The sequence below is a fragment of the Limanda limanda genome, chromosome 6, assembly GCF_963576545.1.
Source record: "Limanda limanda chromosome 6, fLimLim1.1, whole genome shotgun sequence".
In the NCBI taxonomy this organism is placed as follows: domain Eukaryota; kingdom Metazoa; phylum Chordata; class Actinopteri; order Pleuronectiformes; family Pleuronectidae; genus Limanda; species Limanda limanda.
The window spans coordinates 18,982,537-19,009,710 of NC_083641.1; the positions used below are offsets into that span (position 1 = coordinate 18,982,537).

The window sequence follows — 27,174 nt, forward strand, 5'->3', positions numbered from 1 at the left end:
AGAAAAAGAGGCAGAAATTTAATAACTTAAATAAGATTAGATAAAATAATAAAAAAAATACATATATAAAAAATATAAGAATAAATGGAAGTAAATAAAGACATAATTATACAAATACAAATAAATTAAATTAAATTAAATTCCAATCAATCAAATCAAAAGCCTAGATATAATAATGTTCTCTTATTCATAATATTAGTTAGTTATAATTAATATTTATCCTATTAGGTGCTTTAACTGATTTATTCAGTTGAAAGCCCTTTGAGTTTTGAAAAATTCTAAATTTCTTATTGTTCTTATTCTTATTAGCATAGTAGTAGTAGTATAAGTATATTGGTGGTAGTAGTAGTTGAAATAGTAGCAAGTAGATTATGTAGTTCACAGGATAGAGCAGTAGGGGGCGATATAGGCACATATTTACGCAGTGTTGCTTTTATTGAACCGTCGAAGCAGAGTCTTCACGTGTGGACTGAGTCTCTGTCTCCATAACACTCACCAGGTTAATAACCTGAAAATACAAAATCAGTGGTTCACAACCAGGTACCGACACACAAACACACACAAGGAGAAACATGGCGTCCAGCTGTCGACGGCCGGAACACTCCGCTCCTCCGGATGTGGTGAGTGTCGAGCTGTATTGTAGCTGCTAGGCTAACGATTAGCTTCAGCTGCAGTGTTTGGGATGTTTAAAGCACTTTAACTGTTGTGTGAGGTTAGCAGCAGTGTTACTGAGCAGTGTGTCCAGGTCCTAATAATGTGCTCACATCTCCACAGTACTACAATGAAGCCGAGGCAAAGAAGTACTCTCAGAAGTGAGTCTGCATGCTACAGTCGTCAGTGTGTGTGTTTGTTACTGTCGTATTGGCTACCAGTGTACATAGAAGATGAGCTTTGGGTTTGGCAACTAGGGGTTTTGGTTAGTGTTAAAGTAAATCCCAAGACATACATTTATAAAGTGTCTCTGTTAGAAAGAGAGAGAGAGAAGATAATGTGTGTGGGTGTGTCAGATCTTAAGTAAAAGTAGCAGTATCTCTGTGTAGACAAGTAAACGCATAAACAAGTTAAATACTATGTTTGTTTTTATAATGTTGGATGTCCCATTTCAGAAGAATGGAAGTTATTTTGTTGGAATGTAACTATTACTAGTTTAAAGGCGCTTAGATGGAGCTAGACTTACCTTATCATCCGAATAATCAAAAGTTGCATAGTAGCTAATGTTTGAATAATAAAAGTACTATATTTTTCCTAAGTTGTAGTGTACTAGCAGTATAAATGTAAAGTTACTGAACTTGTACTTTGTTACTAGTGTGTGTGACTGCTTACTGTCTTTGTAAATGTTTGATTCCTTTATGTATGAATGTCTCTACATTTCAAGAAGTCCTGTAAACGATGTAGTTGCTTCACAGCTCTCGAATGATAGAGATCCAGACCCAGATGTCAGAGAGAGCGGTGGAGCTGTTGAGCCTGCCAGAGGGAGAGCCGTGCTTCCTGCTCGATGTGGGGTGGGCGACGCTGACTGTGTTTACATGGACTGCACTGTTAATCTGAATTAGACAAATTCACATTCTAATGCCAGGTTTTATGATAACGTTAATATACATAGCATCTCAGAGCTCTATCTGAAATTATGTAAACACCAGTGTAACACCTCTTTATTCTAAGATTTAACATAATAGCTCATCATATTCAGAATTACAGTAATCTTGTATTTGTGATGTAAACGACTCTGGTCTGTCTGTCCTGTCTCTCAGGTGTGGCTCTGGTCTCAGTGGAGACTACCTCTCAGAGGAGGGACACCTCTGGGTTGGAGTGGACATCAGCACAGCAATGCTGGGTTAGTTTTCAAATTACAGAAATCTGTCTGCAGGTTTTCTCAAAGACTTCTCATCCGATCGATTTGCTGTTCATATTTGAAATGTCTTGCATTGAAATTGGAAACTCTATAGAAACCCTGTTCATATACTTTTTGTTTTTTTACCAAAGATGAGACTGTGTGTTAAAGTTTGATGGCTCGGCAGATTAAACATTAAATCAGAGGCTTATCACTCTGAGTGACCTTTTAACTGTAGCACAAAATCGTTTATAGTAATACAATTTTTTTTTTTTTTTGCCAAGGTTTTTTGAGAAATTATGAATTGAAATAAAATATCAATCATCTTCCTTTGACAGATGTTGCACTGGACAGAGAAGTTGAAGGAGATCTTTTAGTAGGGGACATGGGCCAGGGGATGCCTTTCCGACCTGGCACCTTTGACGGTTGCATCAGGTGAAAATCAAATCATACTTACTTTTCAAAAAACAAAACATGAAGTAAATATCTGACTCAGTTTTCTCTTGATGCTTTTCTCCCTGTCAGTATTTCAGCGCTGCAGTGGCTCTGTAATGCCGACAAGAAGTCACACAGTCCTCCAAAGAGACTCTATACCTTCTTCAGTACTCTCTACTCTTCTCTGGTAAGCATCTATATCTCAAGTAGACAAACATTTAAACATCCATTACCCATATTTTACAGCGAAGACCTTTGCTATTTGTCTTTCAGTCAAGAGGCTCACGTGCAGTTTTTCAGCTTTATCCCGAGAACTCAGAGCAGGTGAAAATACACTGTGGGCGGAGGATTCAAAATCTAGCATTTCATACTGATTCACATGCTCACATTCTGTTCTCCTTCCCTCTTTCAAGCTGGAGCTGATCACGACGCAGGCCATGAGGGCAGGTTTCAGTGGAGGAATGGTGGTGGACTATCCCAACAGCAGCAAGGCTAAAAAGTCAGTATCTATGAGAAGCAGAGGCTTTTTTTTTTTGTACACGTTTAGCTGCTCCCCTCTGCATTGATCCCTTGTTAATAGCCTGTGAAATTAGTACCAGTTTAGCTGCAACATAACACTAATTAGAACAGAACAGCATCCATATTGACTCGACTGTTTCTCATTAGCCTGGTAATGAATTATTACACATTAAAAATGGTTTGCCTGATTTCTCTCTCTCTCTGTCTCTCATTCTCTCACACACACACGCATACATTTTTTTCCAGGTTCTTCTTGTGTCTTTTTGCTGGAGTATCAGGAGCCCTTCCCAAAGTAAGAAACAGAGGACTTATCTTGAGAACAGCTTGATTTGTTTTAGCCACATTTTGATAATTCTGCTTTTTGTCTATCATTTTCAGGGATTGGGAATAGAAGCATCAGACAAAGCTGGTTCAAACCAGGTCGGGTACTCAGGACAAAGGTAATGATAGTCACACAGCAGGCGATACGCTGGCTTTGTTTAGATGCAGGAAATACCATGATAACCAGAAGTAGTCTGATTACTGTGATTTAAAAAAACTGCTCACATATTTGGAGGTTGTTCAAGAGTTAATATGAAGTTATTTGTTGGTTGATGTGTTTCATTCAGAAATGTACAATGTGATGAGATTTACCTTCCAAAATAGATCTATAGGCGTAGTAGAATATTGGCTTAATTAATTGAATAATCTCAAATGTAAGGATTTTTCTTTTATTTCTTCTTGCATGATAGTATACTGATAACCGAATGTTATGTAATTGAAATGTACAGGGATTTTGGAATTTGTGAAACATTACCAACACATTCACATTTTAGCTAGCTCAGGCTAACGCTACAGTACCAGAAGCTTCTTCGCTGCTCTAAATACAGTACTTGCCACTGTCAGTTCACCTGCTGTTCTGGAGCAGTGAAGAAGATGTGTTTTCCGAGAACTACTATTCTTAAAAGACACAGAATTGGATCTATACAAAGATTTGCATAATTACAGATGCCTGACCTGATGTTTTCAGCAGAACATCTCTATTGAAGCTATTCCAGTTTCTTTTGAGTGTGAGCAGGTCTTGGTGATGATAAGTGTGGGTTCAGTTATACCTGTGCTAATGAAGCCAACAGACCAAGATAATCTAAAAAGGGCCGTTGTCCTGCCTGATTAAAAACCCTGTCAGGCAGGTTTTCCTCCCTTTCACATAGTGATGTTCAAGTTTCTCCTTTTTTTGGGAAGAGATTTCTCAAAAAGAACATTGTGTATTTTAAATGACCTTATCAGCTCCACTTTGTTTTTGTGAAGGAACCGGTTCAAAAACATGAAGGGCAAATCAGGGAAGAAAGGGCGAGATTGGATCTTGGAGAAGAAGGAGAGGAGGAGGAGGCAGGGAAGGTACGTCAGCATGACTGTGTTTCAGACTCTAATGGGACAAATTAATTTGATTTATTAATTATGCTGTGCTCAATATTCATGTTCTAAATAATGCAATTTAAGTTTGATTTTAATTGAATCACCTATGATGAGTTGTGTTTTGCGATGCTTGCTGACGCCGCCCCTCTTTTCTGCGTATTTGTCTCCTGCAGGGAAGTTCGAGCCGACACTAAATACACTGGACGTCAGAGAAGACCTAATTTCTAGCTCTGACTCATGAAGCTCGTCCCTCATTAGCTCCCGTCTGTGCCTCCCTACACACAGTTACCTCTGGAGCCACAGAGTGTTTGGACTTGAATAATTATGAGAATAATTTCTCAAGTCTTTAATTCAAGTGGACTGGAGAGAGGGAAATGCTATTATGGTCAATTATTTTTATATCTGGTCGAGTGTCTGGGAAATTGTTTCTCACACACGTTGGTAAGACTGCTCTCTCCACCTTCATGCTGGATGGAGAATATTAAGTACACGAACAGACGTGTGCTGCCGGCTGGTGACGCAAGAACAACACAGTCACAGTATTAAAACAATGTCCATAGATTATGAAATGTCATCCTCCATTTCTGGTCAACTGTTGATTGTTCTATCTATAATATGTCAATTAAAACAAAACAAATGAATATTTATTGAATTTGATGCATTTGTTTTTTTTTTGCTGGAATATAAAAGAATTTGAGCAACATGGTTTTTCACAATCCTATGATAGAAAAGCCACCCTGTATGTAAAATGACAAATATAGTAAATGTACAACTAGAGCACTAAGGCTGATTGGCCACTTCATCACCAAAATGCCTGTATTGTGGTCAGGTCCCTCATGCGGTACATCTCATCCAACAGTTTCTTAAATTTATGAAGATGTCGAAAAATGCTCTTGGTCCCCCTTTAAAAGGCAGATCTGCCCTTGTATCTGGATCTGCTTGAAACCTTATTGAGTCGACCCCTCAAAATGTTATTAAAACCAGTTCAGTAGCTTTTGAGTAAACAGACAAACAAATGACAATGAAATCACAATTCCAATAGGGTCCTCGCTCTATCAGTGCCTTGGGCCCTAATAACCTCCTGGCAGGTAATAATAGATAAGTGCTCATTATCTCTAGAACATTGCAGCTAATATGATGAGAAAATGTTCAGACTATTACCATCAAACAATGTTAGAAAATGCACCAATGAATTCTGGTTTATTTGCAATATAAAGATACAATTTTATTTTTTTCAACTTCAATTATACAAAGGAAAAGGGCACGTCATCGAACATCATATCGATTGTGCCCTCTGTTAAAGTCTGCAACATTTGAGATATTTTTTGTGTGGTGTTGCACATTATGCCAGAAATATGGGGGTTGCTTTTAATTGTATCTATCAATCAATATCTTGGAGTTGTGGTATTTAACTGGAAAGCATTGCAAAACCTTTTAAATCAAATTAAAAAGGCAAATATATTAAATCAATATTGGTTTAGCCTTTTTTTTGATCTTTTTTTTTCGGATTTCGGATCATTTAGCTATTTCTGCTCCTTCCTCACAGTCCGCACAGTGTGTCCGACAGGGGGCGCTGTTTGCTCGGACACCACAAAGCACCTGGGCGTTATATCCGCGTGAACGCGCTCAATCAACGAGCACATCCCCCTCAGTTTGTCCGCTCCTTCAGCGTCTGTCTCCGGGTAACGTCTCCGTCAGAGACCCTCCTCCACCCGCCGGAACAACACACCAAACTTCCACAAAACACTTTACTTATTCTTTAATTTGATTTACAAGCGTCCATTAGCAGGAGGAAGTTGCAGGAGTGTGATGGGTTAACGGCGGAAGGCCTCACCTGTCGTGCGCGTCACCTGCGCGTCACCCGCGGTCCCTGAGGAGCAGCCTCCCCGGCTCGGTCACATCCTCCCGCCCCGCCGCTCCATCACCACCACCACCACCAGTAGCACCAGCACCACCAGAACCAGTGCTTCTCACACCCAGAGGAAGACCGGAGGAGGAACGGGAGTAGACACACGGAGGAACCATGAAGGACCGCATGCTAGAACTTCGACACGTAAGTAGAAAGCACGCCGCTGTTCCGGGGAGGCAGGCTCTTCCGTGGAAGCAACAGTTGTGACTCTCCGGGGTTTTTTATCACCGGGAGCCGCTGCTGAGATTCACCGTGTGTGTGTGTGTGTGTGTGTGTGTGTGTGTGTGTGTGTGTGTGTGTGTGTGTGTGTGTGTGTGTGTGTGTGTGCGTGTGCGTGTGCGTGTGCGTGTGCGTGTGCGTGTGTGTGTTCGTGTGTGTGTGTGTGTGTGTGTGTGTTCGTGGAGCTGAAACACACAGGTTCCACTGGTTTAATCCCAGTTAAAGTAATTTATGACCGACATGATCTATGTCCTCACAGGTGGGATCAGCTTTTTCTCTATCGCACTTTTCCTTTCATGGCATTTTGGTTGAGTTAAAAGTATCATTCAGTTTTATTTTATTAACATGAACAAGTTTTCTGTCATTTTTCAGAATTTAAAAACCACCCAGAGAACGATAGATAGCAAAGTGTGTGTGTGTGCCTGTGTGTGTCTGTGTGTGTGTCTGTTTGTCTCTCTGTCTGTGTGTGTGTGTGTGTGTGTGTGTGTGTGTGTGTGTGTGTGTGTGTGTGTGTGTGTGCGTGTGTCCGTCTATGTGTGTGTGTGTGTGTGTGTGTGTGTGTGTCTGTGTGTGTGTGTGTGTGTCATAGCATAAGCGTAAGCATTTATAAGTCAGTTTTTGTTTATATCTATGTATTTGTCTGCAAGAGGAAACATGAATAAATGTGTGTGTGTGTGTGTGTGTGTGTGTGTGTGTGTGTCATAGCATAAGCGTAAGCATTTATAAGTCAGTTTTTGTTGTTTATATCTATGTATTTGTCTGCAAGAGGAAACATGAATAAATGTGTGTGTGTGTGTGCGTGTGCGTGTGCGTGTGTTTGTGACGTTGGATCGATCTGGGCTGAACTATTGGTGTGTGTGATTGGAAATTGGTCCCAGCTTGCCCATTTAACCTTTAACATGTCTTTTTATTTATATATCAAATGTAATCATTACCCAGTCCAAGCACAATGGTTTGTCCCTTTCCAACATCTGTGGTGTGCAGAGAGAAGAGGGGGCTCACGTTTTCCAATCCTACATTTTGTAAATGAAAATAAAGACTTATTTGGATATTAAATGTAAACCTTGTGACAGTTGGAATAATCATGAATATGCATTATAACATACTTAAATTATGGGATAAAATGAGACCAGGAGGATGCATGACTGATTAGATTAATCAAAGAGGAGATTGTATAATATCCTTCATAGGATAAGCTTGTGTTGTGTGTATGTGTGTGTTTGTTTGTGTGTGTGTGTGGTGTTAAAGTGGCCATTGTCAGAACTGGGTAATTGGCAGTTAAGCTGAGGACAGAGATGGGGAAACAATTTACGACTCCTCAGTTTTCAGGGCAGATCCTGCTATGAATTGGCCTCAAGGGAAACAACCCAGCCCTGCCAATTGTGTGTGTGTGTTTGTTCAGGAGGAGAGGCGTGTCTCCAGGCTGCCATGCTACAGAGAAATAGCCTGAATCTTCTTCATCAGCTTCAGTGAGAAACAGTCAAACCAATAATCAGCCCAAGCGGTTGGAGCAGACAGAAATTATACGTCAACAGCCGATTCTATTTTCTTTTACGATTCTTGACCTTATCTTTCCCGTCTGAGAAAAGGCAGATTAGTGTGGAGCTGCACCATTTCCAGACAATCGGGACCAAATAAAATTGAAATAAATTGAAAGTCACAGACGTGTGATTTCTCATCAGCACTGGATTAATGTTGTTTCCCATCTAAAGTTAATACGGCTCATGGAGATTTTTTTGTGGATCTGAACAGCACAGTGTAGGATGCAGGTTCGATTGTGTTGCAGCTCTGGACTAGAGCTGCAAGTAATTATTATTTTTAATACTGATTCATCTGTCAAATATCGCAACTATATAGTGAAAATACCAATGACCCGAGATCACATGTTTAACCATCTTGCTTGTCTGACCAGTATTAATAATCCTAATATATTTAATTTCCTAAGTTTCCAAAGTTATTGTCTGAAAACTTCTACTGAGACGTCATCTAGAGCTCTACAGCTGATGAACCCACATCTCGCTGCTTCCACATTCCCTCACTGGGCTGCTATTATTCTTCCCATCCTGATTTTTAAGCGGGAAAAGCTGACAGCTGTTATGGAAATATTGTCATTATACATTTTGAATAAAAAAATGTTGGCAGGTTTGTGCAGTTGCTGAGTTGGTGCTTCATTATCTTGTAGTTTTCTTAGTTTGGAGAACATATGAGGCTTGTCCCTCTCCAGGAGGTGTGTCCTTATCGTGGTGGGGAGTTGAGTATGTTGCCAGGGAAACAGCTCTTGGTAGGGTCTCCCATGAGGAGGAGAGGGGCCAAACTAAAAAGCAGTTCAAAGTCGAAGTGGCAGAGGTAAGGAGACTGCAGGTTAGCGTGCTGGTGGCTCACTCAGCATTCATGTGGCCCTATACGTGGGTCTCAGCCTGAGGAATATGTTTACATCCCTCGGGAGGCACTGGAGGTTGTGGCAGTGGAAACAGACAGCTGAGCTCTTTCTCTCTAGCCTCCACACCTGCAGAACATTAGTGAATGGAAATAAACAGGATGATGGACTTTGTTGTGTTGCTTCGTAAAGACTTATGTCTAATCTCAAAGTAATGCTATCCCTGCAGGATGTATTCAGTTTCTCCCAGCTCACTGTTAATGGTCACATTTGGGTTGCAAATCAGCAAAGAGCTGGAAACATAATAGGAGATTTCACTTAAGCCATTTTAGACATGAACTCCAGAAAATGTTCAGACAATTGGGTCTGGACTTTCTTTAGAGTTTGCCTTTCACATTAAGATAATGCAGCAGTTGTTCACAACGTCAACGTGATGTATAATTCCCACTGCGCAATTCATATTTTTTGGTTTATAGCACATCTTCACTGCCGTTGGCCCTTATCACCAAAAGGTCCCGAATCTCGTATTCTTTCCAAGTTGACATCTACTGTGGCGTCTTCTACTTGTATGGCACCTCTTTTTCATCCTGAGAGACTTGAATTATTTTAGTTTTCCAGTATCATCAACACTTCAACAACTGTCATTAACAGTCTCAGATACAGCCCCTCTGGGTATATCAGGACTAGGGTGCATGTCGGAAAGCAGCTCTATAAATGGACTCCAATTATCAATATGCTGCATCCAGACTTTTTATAACGGCAGATAACGTGGTTTGGGGTCAGACTTTTCATATTTATTGTATATGAAGGCAGGTCAAATAAAATATTAGATATAACATAAGCCTTCATTTTCATATAAACCAAACATGGGTGCAGCAAAAGTGAAGAGAACTGAGCAGATTTCACTGCCGCTGTGTCTTTTCATGTGTTGTGGTCGAGTCACACTGCAGGTTTACTCACCCATGTGCTCATGTGCCGTTTTGGCAGGAAATTGAGTTTTGCTCATATTTGTGCGAGGGCGCAGGTTCTGCTCCAGCGTCGCCCATATGCACATAAACCCACTTTATGAGCTCAACACCTGCCCATGACTCTGTTCTCCCAACAGCTCATTAGCCTGCTGCCTGAAGCTGCCAGTCTCAATAACTAAAACGGGCGTACGGCCTCTCGCCTCCCCTCCCCTCCCCTCGTCCCATCACTCCCAGTCGGCCCAGATGTGATTTAGTGACAGATGGCCGCAGATATGATGCTTTTGTCAGCCGTCTTGAGCTCTGAAACCTGAGGGGGAAACGCGCTGCTGTGGTTTTACAGATTTCACACACCCACAAGGACTGTTAGACGTGATTGTTTATCGTTTTGCTGCAGTTACTTATTTTTGGCAGGTGTTATGAATGCTTTACCCGTAACAGGTCTTTTCTCTTTTTATCTCCTTGTCGGTTTATCAGCTGTTTTAACTCTACTTTAATCTCTCTGTTTGATTGACCATATTTGCTCTTTTCTCATCTCTGTCTCTTTAATAAATACCCTTTTTTTTCTATGACCGGCTCTGTAGTGGTGAGTTCCTCCATATTGCTCTTTGCTCTTTTCCTATCAGTGATTTATCAGATGGGATCCTGTCCTCCCCTACACTTTTTGTGCCCCTCTCTTCCTCCCGTTTTCTCTGCGCAGCTTTGTTGGTCAGTGTCAGTATTGGTTCAGTGTGTGTGTGTGTGTGTTTGTGTGTGTGTGTGCGTGCGTGTGCGTGTGCCAGTGTGCGTGCGCACTTACCTGTGTCACTACCAACTTGGCATTAGAGTGACACATTAACTAATAGGAGGGATGTGGCTGACTCGGAGGCCGTGTGTGCGTTTTTGGCTCTTTTGCTTCTCTTTTCATTATCCATCCGCTTTCACATCCATCTCCCCTTTATTGTGCAATTTCTTTACCTCTTATTCTTCTGTCCTTAACCTGATCTTGGCTATTGACATTTCCTCAGTGACACAGACAGTAGCGAGGATAAAGAGCCACTTTGCTTGCTATTGAACAGTACACTGATCCTACAGGGTCAGAGGTTTTATTTGTCCTTGTTCAAAGGCCTCTGTAAGCTCAGGGATCTGTTGTTGGGGGGAAATGGCTACTCACTGATTCTGACCCACAGATGAGCCTTATCATGTCTATTTTTGGAGGGATAAAGTAACAGTAAAATGCATTGTCATCGTCCTGTATCGTCGCCATGAGAAAGGTGCACACTTACATACAGATAAAGACATTATGCATCAACACATAGAGGCTGCATAATTACATAAATTAACCATGAAATGAGTATGACCAATCTGGCTTTTCACTAGGGACTCGTCTGTCTCTGCAAATGAGGTGACGGTTGTAGTGATATCCAATATCTGTTGGCTGCTAGCAGTTATTTTTGAAATGTGTGAATTCAACACAACATCCTCATCCATTACAATCAAAACATGCAACTAGGATGACACTCAAAAGAGCTCATACCTCCGCCAGGGCCCAACATTCCTTTTAAAATTGAAATCAAGCAGCACAAAATTGCACTCATTTAAAGATGTCAGTCCCCTATGCCAAATCTTGCAATGTTCTTTCAAAATAAAATTTCTCATTCTGCGTTCACACAAAATGCAAAAAGTGAAATTTTGGCGTTGCGTTATTCGCATGAATTTGCTGCAGGTTCATTTTTGCCTACTTGCAGTACTCGTGTGAGCAAGGCCAGTACAGGAGTACTTGAGTTCAAATGTTTCATCTCCACATCCATCATGGTAATGTGTCCATAAATACTGTGAATACTTGCTTACAAACAATCAAACAATCAAACCAACCCAAAATCAAACCGACAGGTGCCAAAACACAAACTCCTTGGCAGAAGTAATAAGCTCTTATATTCATTGTTGTATTTTAGTTTTCTATCTCGGATAATTCCTACATAAGAGATCTTCAACATATGATTGTGAGTCCCATTCATTTTAATTCTGCTGTATGACAGATTGGTTGATGTGATGCTGGAAAAATCTTGTTTACTTCTCATAAACACCAGCAGCTCCCGAAGCTAGTGGAGATCCTAAAAATAAATAAAGAGAGTTCTGTAATCAAGCCTCCCCCATCTGTTGTGGGAGAATTAGCTTCAGGTCATTTCTGTTGCTGATGCTAAAATTGAATTTGTAATGTGCCAACCTCTCCTCTCACATCATCTCTTAATTGATGGCAGCTTATTGGAACTGTAGCGGCAAAGGTAATGCCTTCTATCACAGATTCCTGTCGGAGATTAGGACCTTTAAACATAATTTGAAACAAAATCAAGTGTCATTGACCTCATTAGGGCCTAAGCAGCTCTGTTAGTCTTTCTTTGGTGGTAGTCCTTCAGAGTAATAATATAAGTCTTTCCATCTTGAGGTTAAACAAGCACTTATGACTTAACAAGCCGTTCAAACTAAAGACATAATTTGCCATCAGTTGTCACCAGACTGACGTGTATTTGACATTTTCTGATCTGTCCTGTGGCCATTTGCTGACATGACTGATGCTGTTTTTCTTGTTGGGAAGACTGTCTCTCCTTTTAACAGTTTCTCTGAAAAGATTTTGCCATGGCAACCACTGTAAAAGAAGAAACATTGAGTTGATTTGTCAATTGACGAACATTAACTTGTAGAAACTTTGGTAATTACAACTTTTTTACTATTTTCGAACATTTTAAATAGAGATTTTTGTAAATTTTCCCCTTCCTGATACAGATTCTAATACCTGGGCTTTGTCTGATAGAGGGTATCGATCAAATACCAATGCTTACATATAAGCATATATAGTAACTTGCATATAAACAAATATTAATATAGCCATGATTTTAACAGCTGTATGCTACAAACCCTGCATAGAGGTGATGATTGCTGTCATTGTTATGTGGCCTATTGCTGGTCTTGCAATTGGCATCTTGTGCCACTGCTCGAAACTTAGGTCAGTAGGTGTACATGTTGCCGTTTTACATCTGGGACTTTAGACGTGTTAAGGCTATATTACCGGATATCACTGCTTTCTCACTGCTCTAAAGGCAATACTTGCCAATAGCAATATAGAGCATCTGCTGTTTTGGAGTGGTGAAGAATAAGTAATACCCAGGAAAAGAAAATTGGAGCTTTATCTAATATACTTTTAAAGATGTGGTATCAGATCAGTACATTGAATTTTGTACTCGCCTGGCATTTTCTGCAGTACTGGAGGCATTTCCAATACTGGTATCGGAGCATCTCTAACACACACACAAAATAATTAAATAAAAATCTTTAGTTTGGCATGTTTATGTATTTGAAAATATTCTATCTCTGCCTCTTTCCAAATTAGCTTTCTGATATTTGTCTTGGCTTTTCTCTGCCATTGTCCATTTGCCCTCTTCTCTTAGGCTAGGATTCTTTTTTTACACTTCCATCGTTCCTTGACATCTCTCTCACTCCCTGTCACCCCCCCATATCTGCAATGTAATTGTGTTAGTGGCACATTGGTGCTGTCATAATCCTTCATGGTCAGCGAGTTACAGACTGAAGTGCTCTGAAAAAATATTCCACAGAGGGAAGATGGCGAAGAGACTGGGGATGGGCAGAACCACTGCAGCCTATAGCAGTGATATCTCTTTTCCCAGCTTGTGATCCGTCATTTAAGTTCAATTGAAGCTTTATGACATTTTCTCACCTACTCCTGCAACGCTCAACACTGGTCGACCACCTGCAGCTGCCTGCACACATCCCCCGGGCAGGCAAGTTGGTGTATGAACATCCGCAGCAGCATGTAATTAATAAAATCGTACCCATCAGCCATTATGTGCTAACAAGCCAAAAGGGAAGTAAGCATCCACTATTTAGTCTGAAAGGTCAGTCTTCTAATCGTCGAAGTCCCCACAGCCGACAGAGTTATCTCTGTGAGAGCTGGCAGCTGCAGACATTTGGATTCCGGCCTGACATTGATTATTATTGATTTTGTGGAAAAACGTGTTATTATCCGATTGTAAGTAATTATTTAACCTTTAATAGATAGGCGTTTTGGTAAATTCTTATTTAATCGTATTTAAATGAATCACTTTGATGATTAAACTGTTAAAGGTCAGAAAGATGTGAGGAGGCCAGAGGGCGGAGAGGGATGAAAGACATAGCAGGGGAAATGGGGGGATACAATTTGAGCAGGAACTCAAGTTGGCATTCTAAATATTTGAATACACTTATAGCAGAATTTGATGCTTTTGTAATAACAAACAAAATATAAAAATATCTTAACTGCAAGTTTTGGTATATGAAAACCGACGCTGTGGGTCTTGAGCAAGAATAGTGAGATGGTGAGGGAGAAAAGATGAACACAAACTGAAAACGTGACCACAGAGAGCGAGACAAAGGTAAATGAGTCCATGTTGTGTGGGCCTTATGTGCTATAAGAATTCAGCAGCAAAGCAGAAGTACGGAGGAAGGCAAGCGAGAGAGAAGGAGGTGAGACAATGACGGACAGGGAGAATGAGAAAGAAAAGGGAGGATGATTAAAGGGGGAGGACATTAAGGAGGATTGTTAGGGAAAGGAAATTGTTCCGCATGCACACAGTTTGACTCTCACTGTGGTGGCAGTGCTTCATCTCGTCTCCCACCCACATTCTTCTTCTTTGTGTATCTGATGGACCCTGTGTTCCGTGGGCAGGGCTGATAAAACAACCTCGTTAACCTCGGCAAGACCTGCGTTTTCACTGGAATGGAAATCAGCTGAGCCTGAGAAACCTGTGTACTTTTTATTTTTAAACAAAATCAACATATGAAATGTCTCGCAGACAAAATTACAAGGAGCAGACTATCAAAGGGCATAATTAAATTAAATCCGGATGCACCATTCATGGAGAAACAGAATACAACAACCGTAGCAAAGAATTTTTATTTAAACATGCTCTTTAAAGAGTGGGGATCGATTATTACATTTTTGTGCTGTTTAATTCCAGATAAAACATTTCAGAGAAATTCTGAGCCTCATGAGCAGATCAAATTTCGTTTTTCCAGTCTGACATTTCTGCTCATGTTTGCTGTTCCCTCTATAGGACAGCTGTGAAGATGTATCCATCCCACCAGTGCCATTGTTAGGCAAAAGGAAATTTTAGCAACCAATTTAATAGTAGATATTTCTTTGAATTGACTTGCATCAACCCTCTACAACTGCAACTACTTTATCCAAACCATTTTTTAATACACTTTTCCAATCATAGATGCCGCAGTTAATGAGCACAACACCAGACCTGTTCTTATCATGTCGTTTAAATACATCTCTAAATTTGTGGAAATTCATTTCCATATTTCAGGATCTTGATGTGAAATTATTTGCATGAAAATGGGATTTGCAATTAGTCAGCCAGTCAGTCATCCTATACAGTTGTTGTATAACATCCTTTAAAGCCGATTCAGTCTTATCTGCGTACTCCGTCTATCCCTTCATGGTCATTTTTACCAACTTGCTGTGAATAGTGTAAAGCAGAGGTATTCTATTGAAATTCATATTTTTTCTTTTTTCACGCAGCTGTCGGGAACATAATGTCTATGTAAAAGAGCAAATGATTCAGTGCAATAGGCTATATATTGAAATATTAGATGCATTGATGTGTGTGTAATCCACAACTGACTGTCAAACAAAGAAAGAATAATACAATATTTGAAGACTGTCTTTGCATCCCCGTCTCTCATCACACCAACTTCAGTAGTAATGCTAGTCATGAATTCACAGATTTTATGGCTGAGTGGTGTCACATGAGATGATTTACAAAGCCTAAAATTGGTCTGAGTTTCCTGGGCAGCTAAACCAATCCGGTAAAGGCAAGAAAATTGCAGTGTTGCTCTATTTATATGCCCGGGCCCAGATAGGGCAGCACCTGAGTCCAGATTTGGACTACGAATAGTGTGATGAACAGTAGACATTGCATTTACATCTGAACCTATGTAATTCCAACACAAATCTATTGGGCAAACAGAATAATGTATTCTTTCCCCTATGATCGCTCCCACTTTTAGATGTGATGTACTTTAGAGCATGATTGTGAACATGTGTACAGACAGCAGGAAGCATGTCTGGAAAGTAATACAGCACATATAGAACATATTTCAGAGTAATAAGAGTATTAATCTGTATTTTAAAGAGCCAGTTATCAGCAGGGCAGGATGGATCAGCTAGTGCACAATATATTTGATTCCAATCTTATCACTTCCTTTGTCCTCTGCTCACCCACACTGCTAGCTGGTTGTGTGAAAGTCCTGCCTCGATAGCCCCACACTGTCTCCAGCTCTGCCATCAGTCGCCCATTCACTCTGACAGGTATTCAATGAGGTGGCTTGAGGGGCAATCAGTCAGTAAGGCCGGTGTGTTGATTTGAGGCTTTTCTTTGCCTTTTTCTCAGAACCACATGATGGTGGAAAATTAAATCCTGGCTGCCTTCGAAGTTGGACAATCATTCAGGAGTTACGGAAATATTATAATTCACACTCTGGACTCTTGTATTGATTGTTGTGCTGATCTATGGTATTTGCTGTTAAACCCCTGCATTCATAAGAAGACTGGCCACGAGGCCTAACGCTGGAGGTTTTCTGTGTGATTTGCTGTCGGCTGTTTTCCCGCATAGACTGTAGATCTCTTGGCGTGTAGGTGGTGAATGTCCTGGGGGCTTTAGAATGGGAGCAGGTGAAGACACAGCCATGCCTATTTTTATAAGTGGGGTTGTGTGCATGCGTGTTGTTTTTATGTCTCTTTGTGAGGACCAGTTTGAGCTTTGAACAGTGACAATGAGGACATTTATAAACGGGAATGACTTGGTTTTCATTTGAGATTCATTGTCAAACCCTGGAGGCTGATGTGGGGGATTCTCACATACCAGTTGAGATCTCATGTGGTGAAATCTGACAGTTGTACAAATACACTGGAGCTGAATGGAAATTTGTTTGTCCCTCAAACTATATTGAAGAATTACATGGCATGTGTCACTCACACTAGATCAAGACTTTTCTGCTGTTTATATTGTGTGTGTGTGTGTGTGTGTGTGTGTGTGTGTGTGTGTGTGTGTGTGTGTGTGTGTGTGTGTGTGTGTGTGTGTGTGTGTGTGTGTGTGTGTTCTCTTTACGTCTCTTCTATATTAGCAGATTAATACCATATGAGGATCCTTGCAATTGGAGCATAGGTCATTTTTTGTTGTTTATATCTTTGTATTTGTCTGCAAGAGGGAACATGAATAAATTGTGTGTTTGTGTGTGTGTGGGAACACATCCATAATGAATGTTGTGTGGCTGTATTATGATAATAAATCTGGTTATGCTCTCTATATTCCTCAGAGCAGCTGACACAAATTTCTGAGTCATTTCTAATGAGACTGCAGGAAGCTGCTTGAATTGGCTGTAATACAAAGATGCAGGGAAACAGGTCTGCTTTAATATGGAAACACAAAAGGACATCTAAGTCCTACCCACGTGGGTTTCCATCTCTACTTGAACCGTCACTGCTCCTCTCTCCAGTATTCTCAGGTTACCGTCTGAATGCATGGTACTTGCAACTGTATCCCTTTGCTCTCCAATTAAAGATGTCATATGTGACAAACTTTAATTAAAACTGCGAATAAAGACTTGACCTGAATCTATCAGAGGCAAACCTATTCACCTCCTATCTGTTCGAGTGAGGTGCTAATAAAACATTTGATTCCTGATGCAAATCTGCGGCGTGGCTTCATGTGGAATTAAACTTTGGTGAACTTTGACCTGCGAAACATGTGTGACTGTTCCCTAACCTGACTCTTTATACATCAGCACAGTCTGCGTCCTCTTATTGCACATGCACTGTCACAGCTTTCAGTAACTGATGTGCTGCTAAAAGTCTGGTTTATCTCTCGCTCCCTCTGTCCTGGACAATATTTCCTCCTCCTCCTGTGTACACTGGATGTGCAGACAATGCCTTTTGTCCTCATGGAGCGACTCCCTGCTGGCACGATGCCTAGAACAACTCGCTAATCTAATAGACGGCATAATCAGGCCACTTCTCCTGCCGGGGTGTTTTAACCCAAGTGTGAGCCCCAGGGGCAGAGTGCATCAGAGGGTTGTGACCGTAATGGGGGCCAGCTTGTATACGGCTTGTTCTCGCTGTTTGTTGACCATGTGTTATATATTATCGCTGTGTGCATGAATGTTTGTGTGTCTAGCTCAGAGCATGTGCCGTGTGTGGAGTCCAAGACTGTAGGCTGAGTCAAGACCGCAGTGATAAAGGCCTCTCTCAGCCCCCTTGTGGCTCAGCAGGAGCTTCAGATCTGTGTGGGAGTTGGAGGTTTGAGGTGCACCGCTCAGTCTTCTCTCCTCCTGACCACTCAAAGTAAAACCAGACCAAAGCCCTCCTCTCACTGCAGGGGATGCAGCATCTCTCCGTGGAGTCTGAAACACTACGGGTGATCTGGGAGCTTATTCTGATTCCCCGCTTGTCCTCCTCCTCCACTGCCGCCTCCTGCTGCTGCCTCTTTTCTCTCTGCTTCTAATAGTCGGCAGTTCCTCAAATGCAGTTCGTTTCCACACCAACACCAAAAATGTATTTATTAATAGCAGTTTTGTTCCTAAATGAGACACCAAGTAAACAACATATTGTGTATCTCATTTATATGCCTAACTGTCCCAGCACACATTAAACACTTAATTGTTTTGTACAGAATGTTTTTAGGGTTGTCTGATGAAGAGAGAGCAAAAAACAATCCAGTTTTTGTTGAATTAAATAGAGTTTGAGTGGGTTTAGATATTAGCAAGATCACAGTGGCTCTCTATTCTTCTCACTTAAATTTGTGCCAGTTGCCGCACCATCTCCTGCTGAAGTCTGTCTTCTCCGACATTCATCTCAAGAACTGGTTTCTCTATGATTGTTTTTCTGCCCATTTCCTCCACATCCTCTCCCTGCCTCTCCCTCTGTGCCGACACATCACCTGCTACAGCTCCTAACAATTGATTTTGTGTTTGAGAAAATATTGAACATGCAAGAATTGTCTTGTATCCATCATTTTTTTTTGATAAAGTAGCAGACACAAATGTAGTTTAATGTTATCAGTTACATTTGGTAAAGTTATTTTATGGCAATGCAATCTTAAAAGGAATATTATTTTTTGGACATTCAGAAGACACTGTCTCTTCCCCTACATATATAAAAAGCTTTGGTGGTACATAAATTGACGTTTCACATTTGGGAAATAAATTGAAACATTCTGGAACATGGGGTGAATTTCAGGCCCCTCTTCTTCTATCTCTTAAAGAAGGATTACGTGGGTTGACTGGTTAATGTGTCTTGTCAGTGGATAGTTCACACAGCAGACATTTCCACTTGTAGTTGGAGAAGCGCTGCTGTCACTAATAACATTAGTGTCCCAGTAAGACATGACAGTGTGACAGTGAGCATGCACAGTACTAGAGCCTGAAACTGGAGCAGCTAAATGGTTTTCAGCCATCATTCATTTTATTGTTATTACTATTCATTATTATTGCAATTTTTCTTCTGTGTTAAAATGTTCTCTTTAGTATAGAGAAGATGTAGTTTTCAGAGGTGGCCCGTTGTATTGGTTGGCTGATATGAGTCTTTCAGAGACATATTGTATCTACGTTCATGTTTGTTGATATGTGCCATTATGAAACCTTTTATTAAACAATGCAGAACATATTTGTTGATATTTAACTCTTATTTACAGTAATTTCTAATAAAGTTTACTGTAAAATATCAAGCCTCATTTAAATTTTTTGTCATAAGGGGTTGATGATGACATATTGGGAATTATTGTCAAGTAAAGACTGCATATGATATTAATATAAAATGTTTTACCCCCTAATATCAAAATGTGCATCAGACTCCAAAACATTGTCCCTACACCAAAATCAAAACCCAACGATATTCCTGTGATCCAATAACTTCATGGATCGATTCTGAGCCTGCTCCCTAATTACCCGTGTGTCTGCATTAAGCAAACGTGTATTGGGCAATGGGCATTACTCTCTGCTTCCTCAGAACATCCTATTTCCTCTCAGTTCTAAATGTCCACGCAGATTGGGAGAAGGACCTGTACTTATTCTGCACCTGCGACGTGGAATGTGTTGCATAAGGACTTGAAGCTCAGCATATTGATCTTATTTTATGCCTTTTAAAACCGGAATTAAAGAATTGGAGGCCGATTCTATGAGATGTTGCTGTTTTTAACTTATCAGGTTGTGTTATGCAATTTTTTGTCTTGGGGTATATGTTTTTATCCGTGCTGCTGCCTATCTCGGCCAGGTCGCCCTTGAAAAAGAGATTCTTAAATCCTAAATCATACTTATAATGCACATAGTATTAGTTATCGTTTTGATGTCATACATAAGTCTTTCCCTGATTTTGGGGACAAGAGAGGATGAAAACTTTACTCTCTCGCTGCAGTACTGAGGAGCAAATGGAGCTCATGGGCTGCTAATGGGGAATTGAATTAGTTTGACAGGGGCTAGATGAATGAGATGAGGCCACATGAGATCCCTGCTAATGTAGTGCAATGACTGATATGTGATTAGCAACAAGAACATGTACTTCAGAATGAATCATTGGCTTGATGCCTAAAACTTTGAGAAGTTTTAACTTTATAGAATTAACTATAAAGTTTAGGTCCAAACATTTTTGAGTTTTTCCTTATCATTCAACAAAACCCTATTTAATTGTAATTGTAAGATTACTGTACTATGTTGAAATACTGTAAAATAGGTGTAATGTTTGACAAAATTATCATTATTTTACAATTCTTTATTTAAATGTCTAGAATAGACCGATGTTATATAGTTTGTTGATCTTCCAATACAACTGAAGATTTTAGGGACTAGATATCAACGACATTTAGGCTTTAAAACATAATTTAAATCCTGCCCATTATCACGTTATGTGTTTTTTCTGATGTTTTTTTTTCACGTCTGAAGATAAGTCCCTAATATCTTCAGTTGTATTGGATTCGGCTGCTGCACCCAAGTCACGTCAGGTAGATTTTCATCAGCAATGGTTGTGAAGACAAGAACTCCAATGATCCCACTCAGCTTCAGAACATCAATCAAAATAGGTCTTTTGTTATTGTTTTGATTGAAAGACCCCTTGAGGCTGAAGTTTAATATTATGTCTCAATAAAAATGATTTCATTATTAACATGTGGTTTTGTGAAATGAAAAACCGCAATACAGTTTTGACCAATGCAATGTAATGCAAACATATCTTGAATTATTTCATTATTTTACCTTTGTCCGTTGTATTTAACTCCACATGTTATATGTGTTTTCCTAGGGGAAGGAGACGACAGAGGAAGAGGATGAAGTCGCCGTGGGAATGGAGAAAGGCTTTATGGACGAATTCTTTGAACAGGTTTGTTAATCTCAGTCCTGATGTTTCCTTCCTCCTGTCAGTCACTCTTCCTTCCATTCACACACTAACAGGTTTATAGCTGTTTATTATCTTGTCATCTTAAATTAACGTTGAGGTCGTTTGCACACTACATTCTGCCTGGGTGTCAGTCCTCTCCTGCCATTCTCTAATCATGTTCGTTTTTCAGAGAGCGAGCTGCAATCCCTCTCATGCTTTTTCTTTTCCCAGGGGAGCATTGGTATGATTTATAGCTGCTGATGTTGTTGGTGGTGTGGCATGGATCATTGTGTGTTTTATTTCATTTGAAAAGCACTTTATTGATTCAACGACACAACAATGTTCTCTTTGTCCAGCTTTGTATAACAGCATCAGTGATTTCATTCATCGCTCTCCAGTCTCGCCTCTCTTGCGCGTAATAGACACTCAGGTGGAGGTGGGGACACTCTTGGGTATTTACAGCCCTCTGAGACAATTGTATACAACCCGAGGAACAATTAAAAAATACAAACAAAGAATTCAGGAACCCAACGAAACTAATGACAGCCATTTTTTTTTGTCATCACTACCATCTGACCTCAGACATTTTGTAAAATAGAAATAGTTCTAGACATCGCATTAGAGAGGCTAGTGTGATACGTGTTAAATGATTTAGTGTTGCCTGCACAGGATGTTCTATATACATTAACTGGTCCTTCATAGGAAAAAAAGGTTCCCCACCCTCTGTTTTGTATGCATGCATGACTGTATCTATATGCATTTATTCAGGAGTGAGTTTTCCTGTACATGCTGTGCACTTGCGCTTGTAACACAAACTGAACATCGTCATAGCTCTCAGAGGGGGGGCCCCAATTTCAGTGTAGTGGCAGTTGACTTCTCCTCCCTAGAGAGATGGAGACCTGCTGTGAATCATCAGCCATATGGAGCTGGTCTGACTTTACTATGTGACATCGTGCTCAGTGAGTAAAGTGGCCTCTGTAATGCCTTTTTAATAGGCCTGCTACATTCATCTCCCGCAGCGATTGGTTTAGAAGTATAAAGCAGGATAATTCAAAGAAGGTTGAGGTAAACTTTTTTATTATAATCCATATTAATCAATGTCTATTTAGTCCTATGTCACTGCTATATCACTTATATTTATCAGCTATTCCCTGTGTAAATTAAACCTGTGTATACCAATTATTTGAACACAGAGTCTTTAACTTTGAAGTATTTAAATCACAGTCACAAATAGAACAAAGAGGTTGGTGGGGTGAGGTTGAATATCATTTGCGAGTTATTAAAGAGGTCTGACGATCCGCACTTTGATATGTGGGTCGTCAGAGCAACATGAGACAACAAATGCATCATCAAAGTGTCTAAATCAGGGATGCCAGGGTGAAATTGGACAGGGGGCCAGATTTTTTCAAGCAAGACCTCAGGGGGCCGGATTACACTTTCGGACTGAAAAGGCCAAACACTGACTCAACTCATGGATAGGTAGGTTATTTGAAATTATTCATGAAGGCCTACACATCAATAAGAAATTGCATCGGCACCAAAATAGCCTCACAATGAGGCCTAAAATTACATAGCCTAAAGCAGGAGACAGTTACCCTCTAAAAACGTTACATTTTCCTATCCATGCAAGTAGCCTACATTTATAAATTAGAAATGCAACAAAATAGACTAGGTGCCAACAAAACACATTTCCTATAAATAACACAAGTGTAAACTGTTAATTACTTTTATTATATTTATTGAAGGCTTGCACATGAAAACAAGTCAATGCAAAATAAGGCCAATTAAAAGAAGGCCAGGCTAAGTAGGCCTAAACGAGTCACAGAAAGAAAGCGCCAGAATAAAGTAGTCCAACATTAGACCATGTGATTGAATATCCAGTAGGAATTAGTAAAACAAAACGGTTCTTGAAAAAATAGGCAAATATGAGCTATCTAAAAACTAAATTGGCTCCATAACAGATGAGGCACATTAACTTTGCCAGTCATCACCAGTCACCAACCCATATTTCCACACACCCATGTGCCTTTATGGCACTAGCCTGGCTATCAGTCAACCCCAGCCCCTTTTATTCCCTCCCCCCCATATCACACTGGAAATGATAAAATATATCATACTCTCTGTATATTCTTTGTATACATAAGTCTATATACACATATTTATACATGTGTACATGTTATAATTACTATTATGATATCACTATTACTATTATTATATATACTGTTGCTGCCATTATTACTATATACTGCTTTTATATTGGTATAATTACTATCATATATAAATATATATTATGTTATATTATATACTATATATACTGTACTATTCTTATATACTGTCTAACAATAACATTACCATCTGTTTTGTATTCTTTCTACCTCAATATATTCTATTGTATTGTATTTTTGTATTTTATTGTATTCAAATGTACCGGCTGCTATGACAACTTAATTTCCCTTCGGAAAGTAATCCATCCATCCATCCATCCATCCATCCATCCATCCATCCATCCATCCATCCATCCATCCATCCATCCATCCATCCATCCATCCATCCATCCATCCATCCATCCATCCATCCATCCATCCATCTACACTCGTCTTCTCCCTCCACTTCCTCATTCACCCCTGACACGCCAACGAACCAGCCAATGAGAGCCTGTCATCCCACACAGCCATTGGTCAAGAACTGTCACATGTCCGACCCCGACCTATTCACAGACACTCAGGACATCTCAGTACTTATTCAACACGGTGTACTTAGCGGAACATTCATAACAACCACATATCAAGCAGTCAAACAGAACAGAACTCAACTATCAGTTCGTTACAATATGTATTAAAATAAAACGAACCTTCGTGTGTATCTCGACATTTGGAGAATACGTCTTGCTGTTTCTGTAGCGATGATGCTAGCTCGTTTAGCTTTTGAGTCCGGAGTTGCCCTGTGTACTCGCCGTATTTCTCGGCGTGGGTCTCGTAGTGTCGTTTGATGTTGTACTCCTTTAGTACAGCCACTTGTTGACGACAGATAAGACACACGGGTTTGCCTCCTACTTCCCAAAAGAAATAATTTTCTCTCCATCTATCCTGAAAGATGCGAGCTTCAGTGTCGACCTTCCTCTTCTTTGACAACATCTCGATCAGCACTACCGGCGCTGCTGCAGCTGAGGCGGGCAGCAGCAACAGACCAACTAACGGAGTCCACCGAAAATTTTAATTTTTTTTTTAAATTAAAATTTATATTCTCCCCTTATCACCCTCGGGCCGGATGTGATGTACAGTCGGGCCGGGTCCGGCCCGCGGGCCGTAACCCTGGCATCACTGGTCTAAATCATCTGTGACTGAGCTGCAGGTGCATCAATCAATGAAACCCTGTACAGATATTTATTACATAAAGGGGAACCTTTAGCAATCAGAACACCATGTAGAAAATATAAACGGACAACAAGAAGCAGCCATCACATATTGTAAATGACCAGCAGATGACTGATGGAAATACTGAGTATAATATATATGGGTTAAGTTGAGTGAGATGCTAGCTCCAAGCTTACGCACAACTAGACAGACTTTGTTTATTTTGCCATTGGCTGCAGAAAAAAGCAGCTAATTCCTCGTAGCTTCATCACACTGGTTTCACTCATGAATTGTGCTAACGCCTGACGGTGGGCGTTTCTTGGTGCCGAATGGCGTGATCGTCATATTGGCAACAATAACAGTGTCATGATTTGGACACACGTAAACGTAGCAGAGTTTCGTGCTTTTGTGCCATGCCTGCTATTAGTGCATTGCTAAAGAGAATTGCGCAGGAAATAAAATATACAACCAGATTAACACATGTCAGGTTCACCAGCTGCCTCCTCTTTTGCATTAACGGGATTTGATTGGCCAGCTACAGTGCTTGAGTGTTTGTTTAAACATGATTAAATTGGCCTGTAGTTCTATTGCCAGTGAAAGTTTGAGCCCAATTTAACTCACAGGAACGACAATCCAATTAGGGAAAACATGACGTCAGCCCATTCACAGTGAAGCAGTGTTTCGGTTAAACCCTCAGATGCAGGTGTGAGTCCAGCGTGAGGGCACGGTCACATAGGCATGAATGCAGTAAAATGATAATTGCTTGCCAAAAGCGGAATGTGGCTACTGCAGGATGTGACGGACACAGAAATCAGCTTCAGGATGTGGTCGTGGTTGTTGGATAAGCGTTTTTCGGGTTGCAAGAAAATGAACAGGGAATAACCAAAGATGCTGGCATTGTTGTTGGTGAGGAGGAGGAGAGGGAGATGGGTAGCTGGCAGGAGGATGTGATAGCCAATTGGGGTCAACCACACAGTGTCGTTGGATTAGGGTGTCGCTGGTCATAGTTCACACGAAGCCATGCTACAGATTTGCTTCGCCTCTGGAAGAAAATGTAGAGCGACAGCGCTAGCGAGCATGCGGTATGTAACACTGCAAATAGCGCTGCACACACCAAGGTAGAGATCCCTCTGTTATTATGAGAAGTGTAAACATATACTGGTTCTTTATGAAATTATGGCGAAACAAATTAGAAAATGACAGCCTCCCACAGTCTAGGTAGTGGGAAACACTGATTCAGATATACAAAACATATGCTGAATTTTACTCTATTGTAATAGAAGAAGTTGAGGATTCAAAATATATGTAATAGAAAATTAATTAAGATGTTTTAGCTTTGAGGGAATACTGTAGACATCAGTCATCTCTGTTCTTCTGCTGCTTCTCGCCACTGACAAACTGTCTGTATCCATCATAGATATCGAGGCATCTCTTTATCTGTCTGGAATTTCAGGCTGTTACATCTGTCTCAAGTGAGAGAATGTAGAAAAGAGATTTTAGGAGAAATTCTAAGACAGAGACAAAATAGTCTGAGACCGATTCAGAAGCCGCAGGGATAGTGAAAGAGGCAGAGTTTGCAATGCGAGTGATGTGGTAAAAGTTAGAAACTGAGACCAGAGAGAAGGAACGGGTAATAACATGTGATGGAGAGATGATGATGGGAGAAGATTAAGGGGGCAGAGGGAGTGATGGAGTAATCAGCCTCTAACCCTGACTGGATCCGTTAATTAGGCTTTCAGTGGTGATCTGGAGGGAACGCAGACAGTGGACAGCCGGCTGTAGCCCTCTGTCCTCCACCACAAACATGACTCTCACAGTGGGGCTATTGATTTTATAATGTGTTTGCTGTGGCATTTGTGTGGGCTTGTATGTAGCTGGTCTGTCTCTGGTATTTAAGTATCGTTTACTACACTGTGCCTGTCATCGATCTGTGTGAGTAAGTGTAATTGCTTCTGTACCTTTTTATTTGTACTTGCTGGTACCTTCTCCACACTTATTCTCTTGTTGAAGTCTTTTTACTTTGTTTATTTGGTGTTCACATGTAACATGTTTGTTTTTTAATTTTGCCTTGGTAAAGGAGATTGTTCGCATCAGAAAGGTTCACGACAACAGGAAAATGTCCAGATTATTCAAGCATGTTGTCTAAGTAGAACATGCAGGAGGTATATGCATAAATCCTGTGTTTTTGTTTGATATCATAAGACAAGATGGTGCATATCCCTTGCACAATAAATGTATCCTTTTAACAAGGCATTAACTTCACAGGCCATCACTTCCCCCCCTTGGCTCTGTGCCCCTCTCGCCTCGTGTCTGTTTGTCTGAGTGGAAGCAGGTGCACTGGAGTCAGAGCGGCGCCACATCAGCTGCACCCCATCACCGTAATGAAGTCCTCCACAAATACCCAGCTCTGCATCTGCCTCCCTGCCCTATCAAAGCCTCTGCTCCAGTCAGTCTGCGGGTAAACTCCACGTAGAAACTGCAGATGTCTCACTCGGACATTTGCTAAAAGCAGCTTTAGTCTGCATCTGGGTTAAGGAACTCACCTTAACAATACGATCTAGCTATAGTATAACAGCAAAGACTTTCTCCGACAAAGCATCACCAGCCATGGCGCCAAATTTGGCCAACACAAACTTCTTTTTCGATTGCTGTCCTGATTCTTACAGGAACGTCAATTATGTTGCTGCTGCTGCTGCTGCTTCTGCTGCTGATGATGTTTATGCCAATTCCCAGTCTGATCCTATCTCTTCCGGCATCGTCATCGCCATCA

The 27,174-nt window shown here is 40.6% G+C and overlaps 2 protein-coding genes across 12 annotated transcripts in view; both read left to right on the forward strand.

The window, feature by feature from the left end:
• Positions 1 to 449: 449 nt before the first annotated feature.
• bud23 (BUD23 rRNA methyltransferase and ribosome maturation factor) lies at positions 450 to 4,827 on the forward strand. Its single transcript, XM_061072980.1, has 12 exons — positions 450 to 620; positions 775 to 812; positions 1,407 to 1,502; positions 1,752 to 1,834; positions 2,170 to 2,266; positions 2,357 to 2,453; positions 2,540 to 2,590; positions 2,680 to 2,765; positions 3,032 to 3,077; positions 3,164 to 3,225; positions 4,073 to 4,162; positions 4,354 to 4,827. The coding sequence occupies exons 1-12, from the start codon at positions 573 to 575 to the stop codon at positions 4,406 to 4,408; spliced, it is 849 nt and encodes a 282-aa protein (XP_060928963.1). The 5' UTR covers positions 450 to 572; the 3' UTR covers positions 4,409 to 4,827.
• Positions 4,828 to 5,862: 1,035 nt separating this feature from the next.
• stx1a (syntaxin 1A (brain)) overlaps positions 5,863 to 27,174 on the forward strand; it is a 57,090-nt gene continuing 35,778 nt past the window's right edge. For 4 of the 11 annotated variants that reach the window (XR_009678275.1, XR_009678274.1, XR_009678272.1 and 1 more), the window contains exons 1-2: positions 5,863 to 6,233; positions 20,977 to 21,054. Coding sequence is in view for 5 of the 11 variants with exons in the window: in XM_061072956.1 (XP_060928939.1) it covers positions 6,204 to 6,233; positions 20,977 to 21,054 (108 nt within the window). In the remaining 6 variants the exon portion in view is untranslated. Of the gene's footprint in view, positions 6,234 to 20,976; positions 21,055 to 26,669; positions 26,863 to 27,174 lie in introns of those variants that run through there. The other 7 variants (XM_061072956.1, XM_061072957.1, XM_061072958.1 and 4 more) reach the window with 5 other exon arrangements.

Bases quoted from the DNA above. Each gene is read 5' to 3' on its own strand.
- bud23 (XM_061072980.1), top strand. From the start codon at position 573: ATGGCGTCCAGCTGTCGACGGCCGGAACACTCCGCTCCTCCGGATGTG. The intron at 2,267-2,356 runs GTGAAAATCAAA...TCTCCCTGTCAG, and splicing joins ACCTTTGACGGTTGCATCAG to TATTTCAGCGCTGCAGTGGC. The intron at 2,591-2,679 runs GTGAAAATACAC...CCCTCTTTCAAG, and splicing joins ATCCCGAGAACTCAGAGCAG to CTGGAGCTGATCACGACGCA.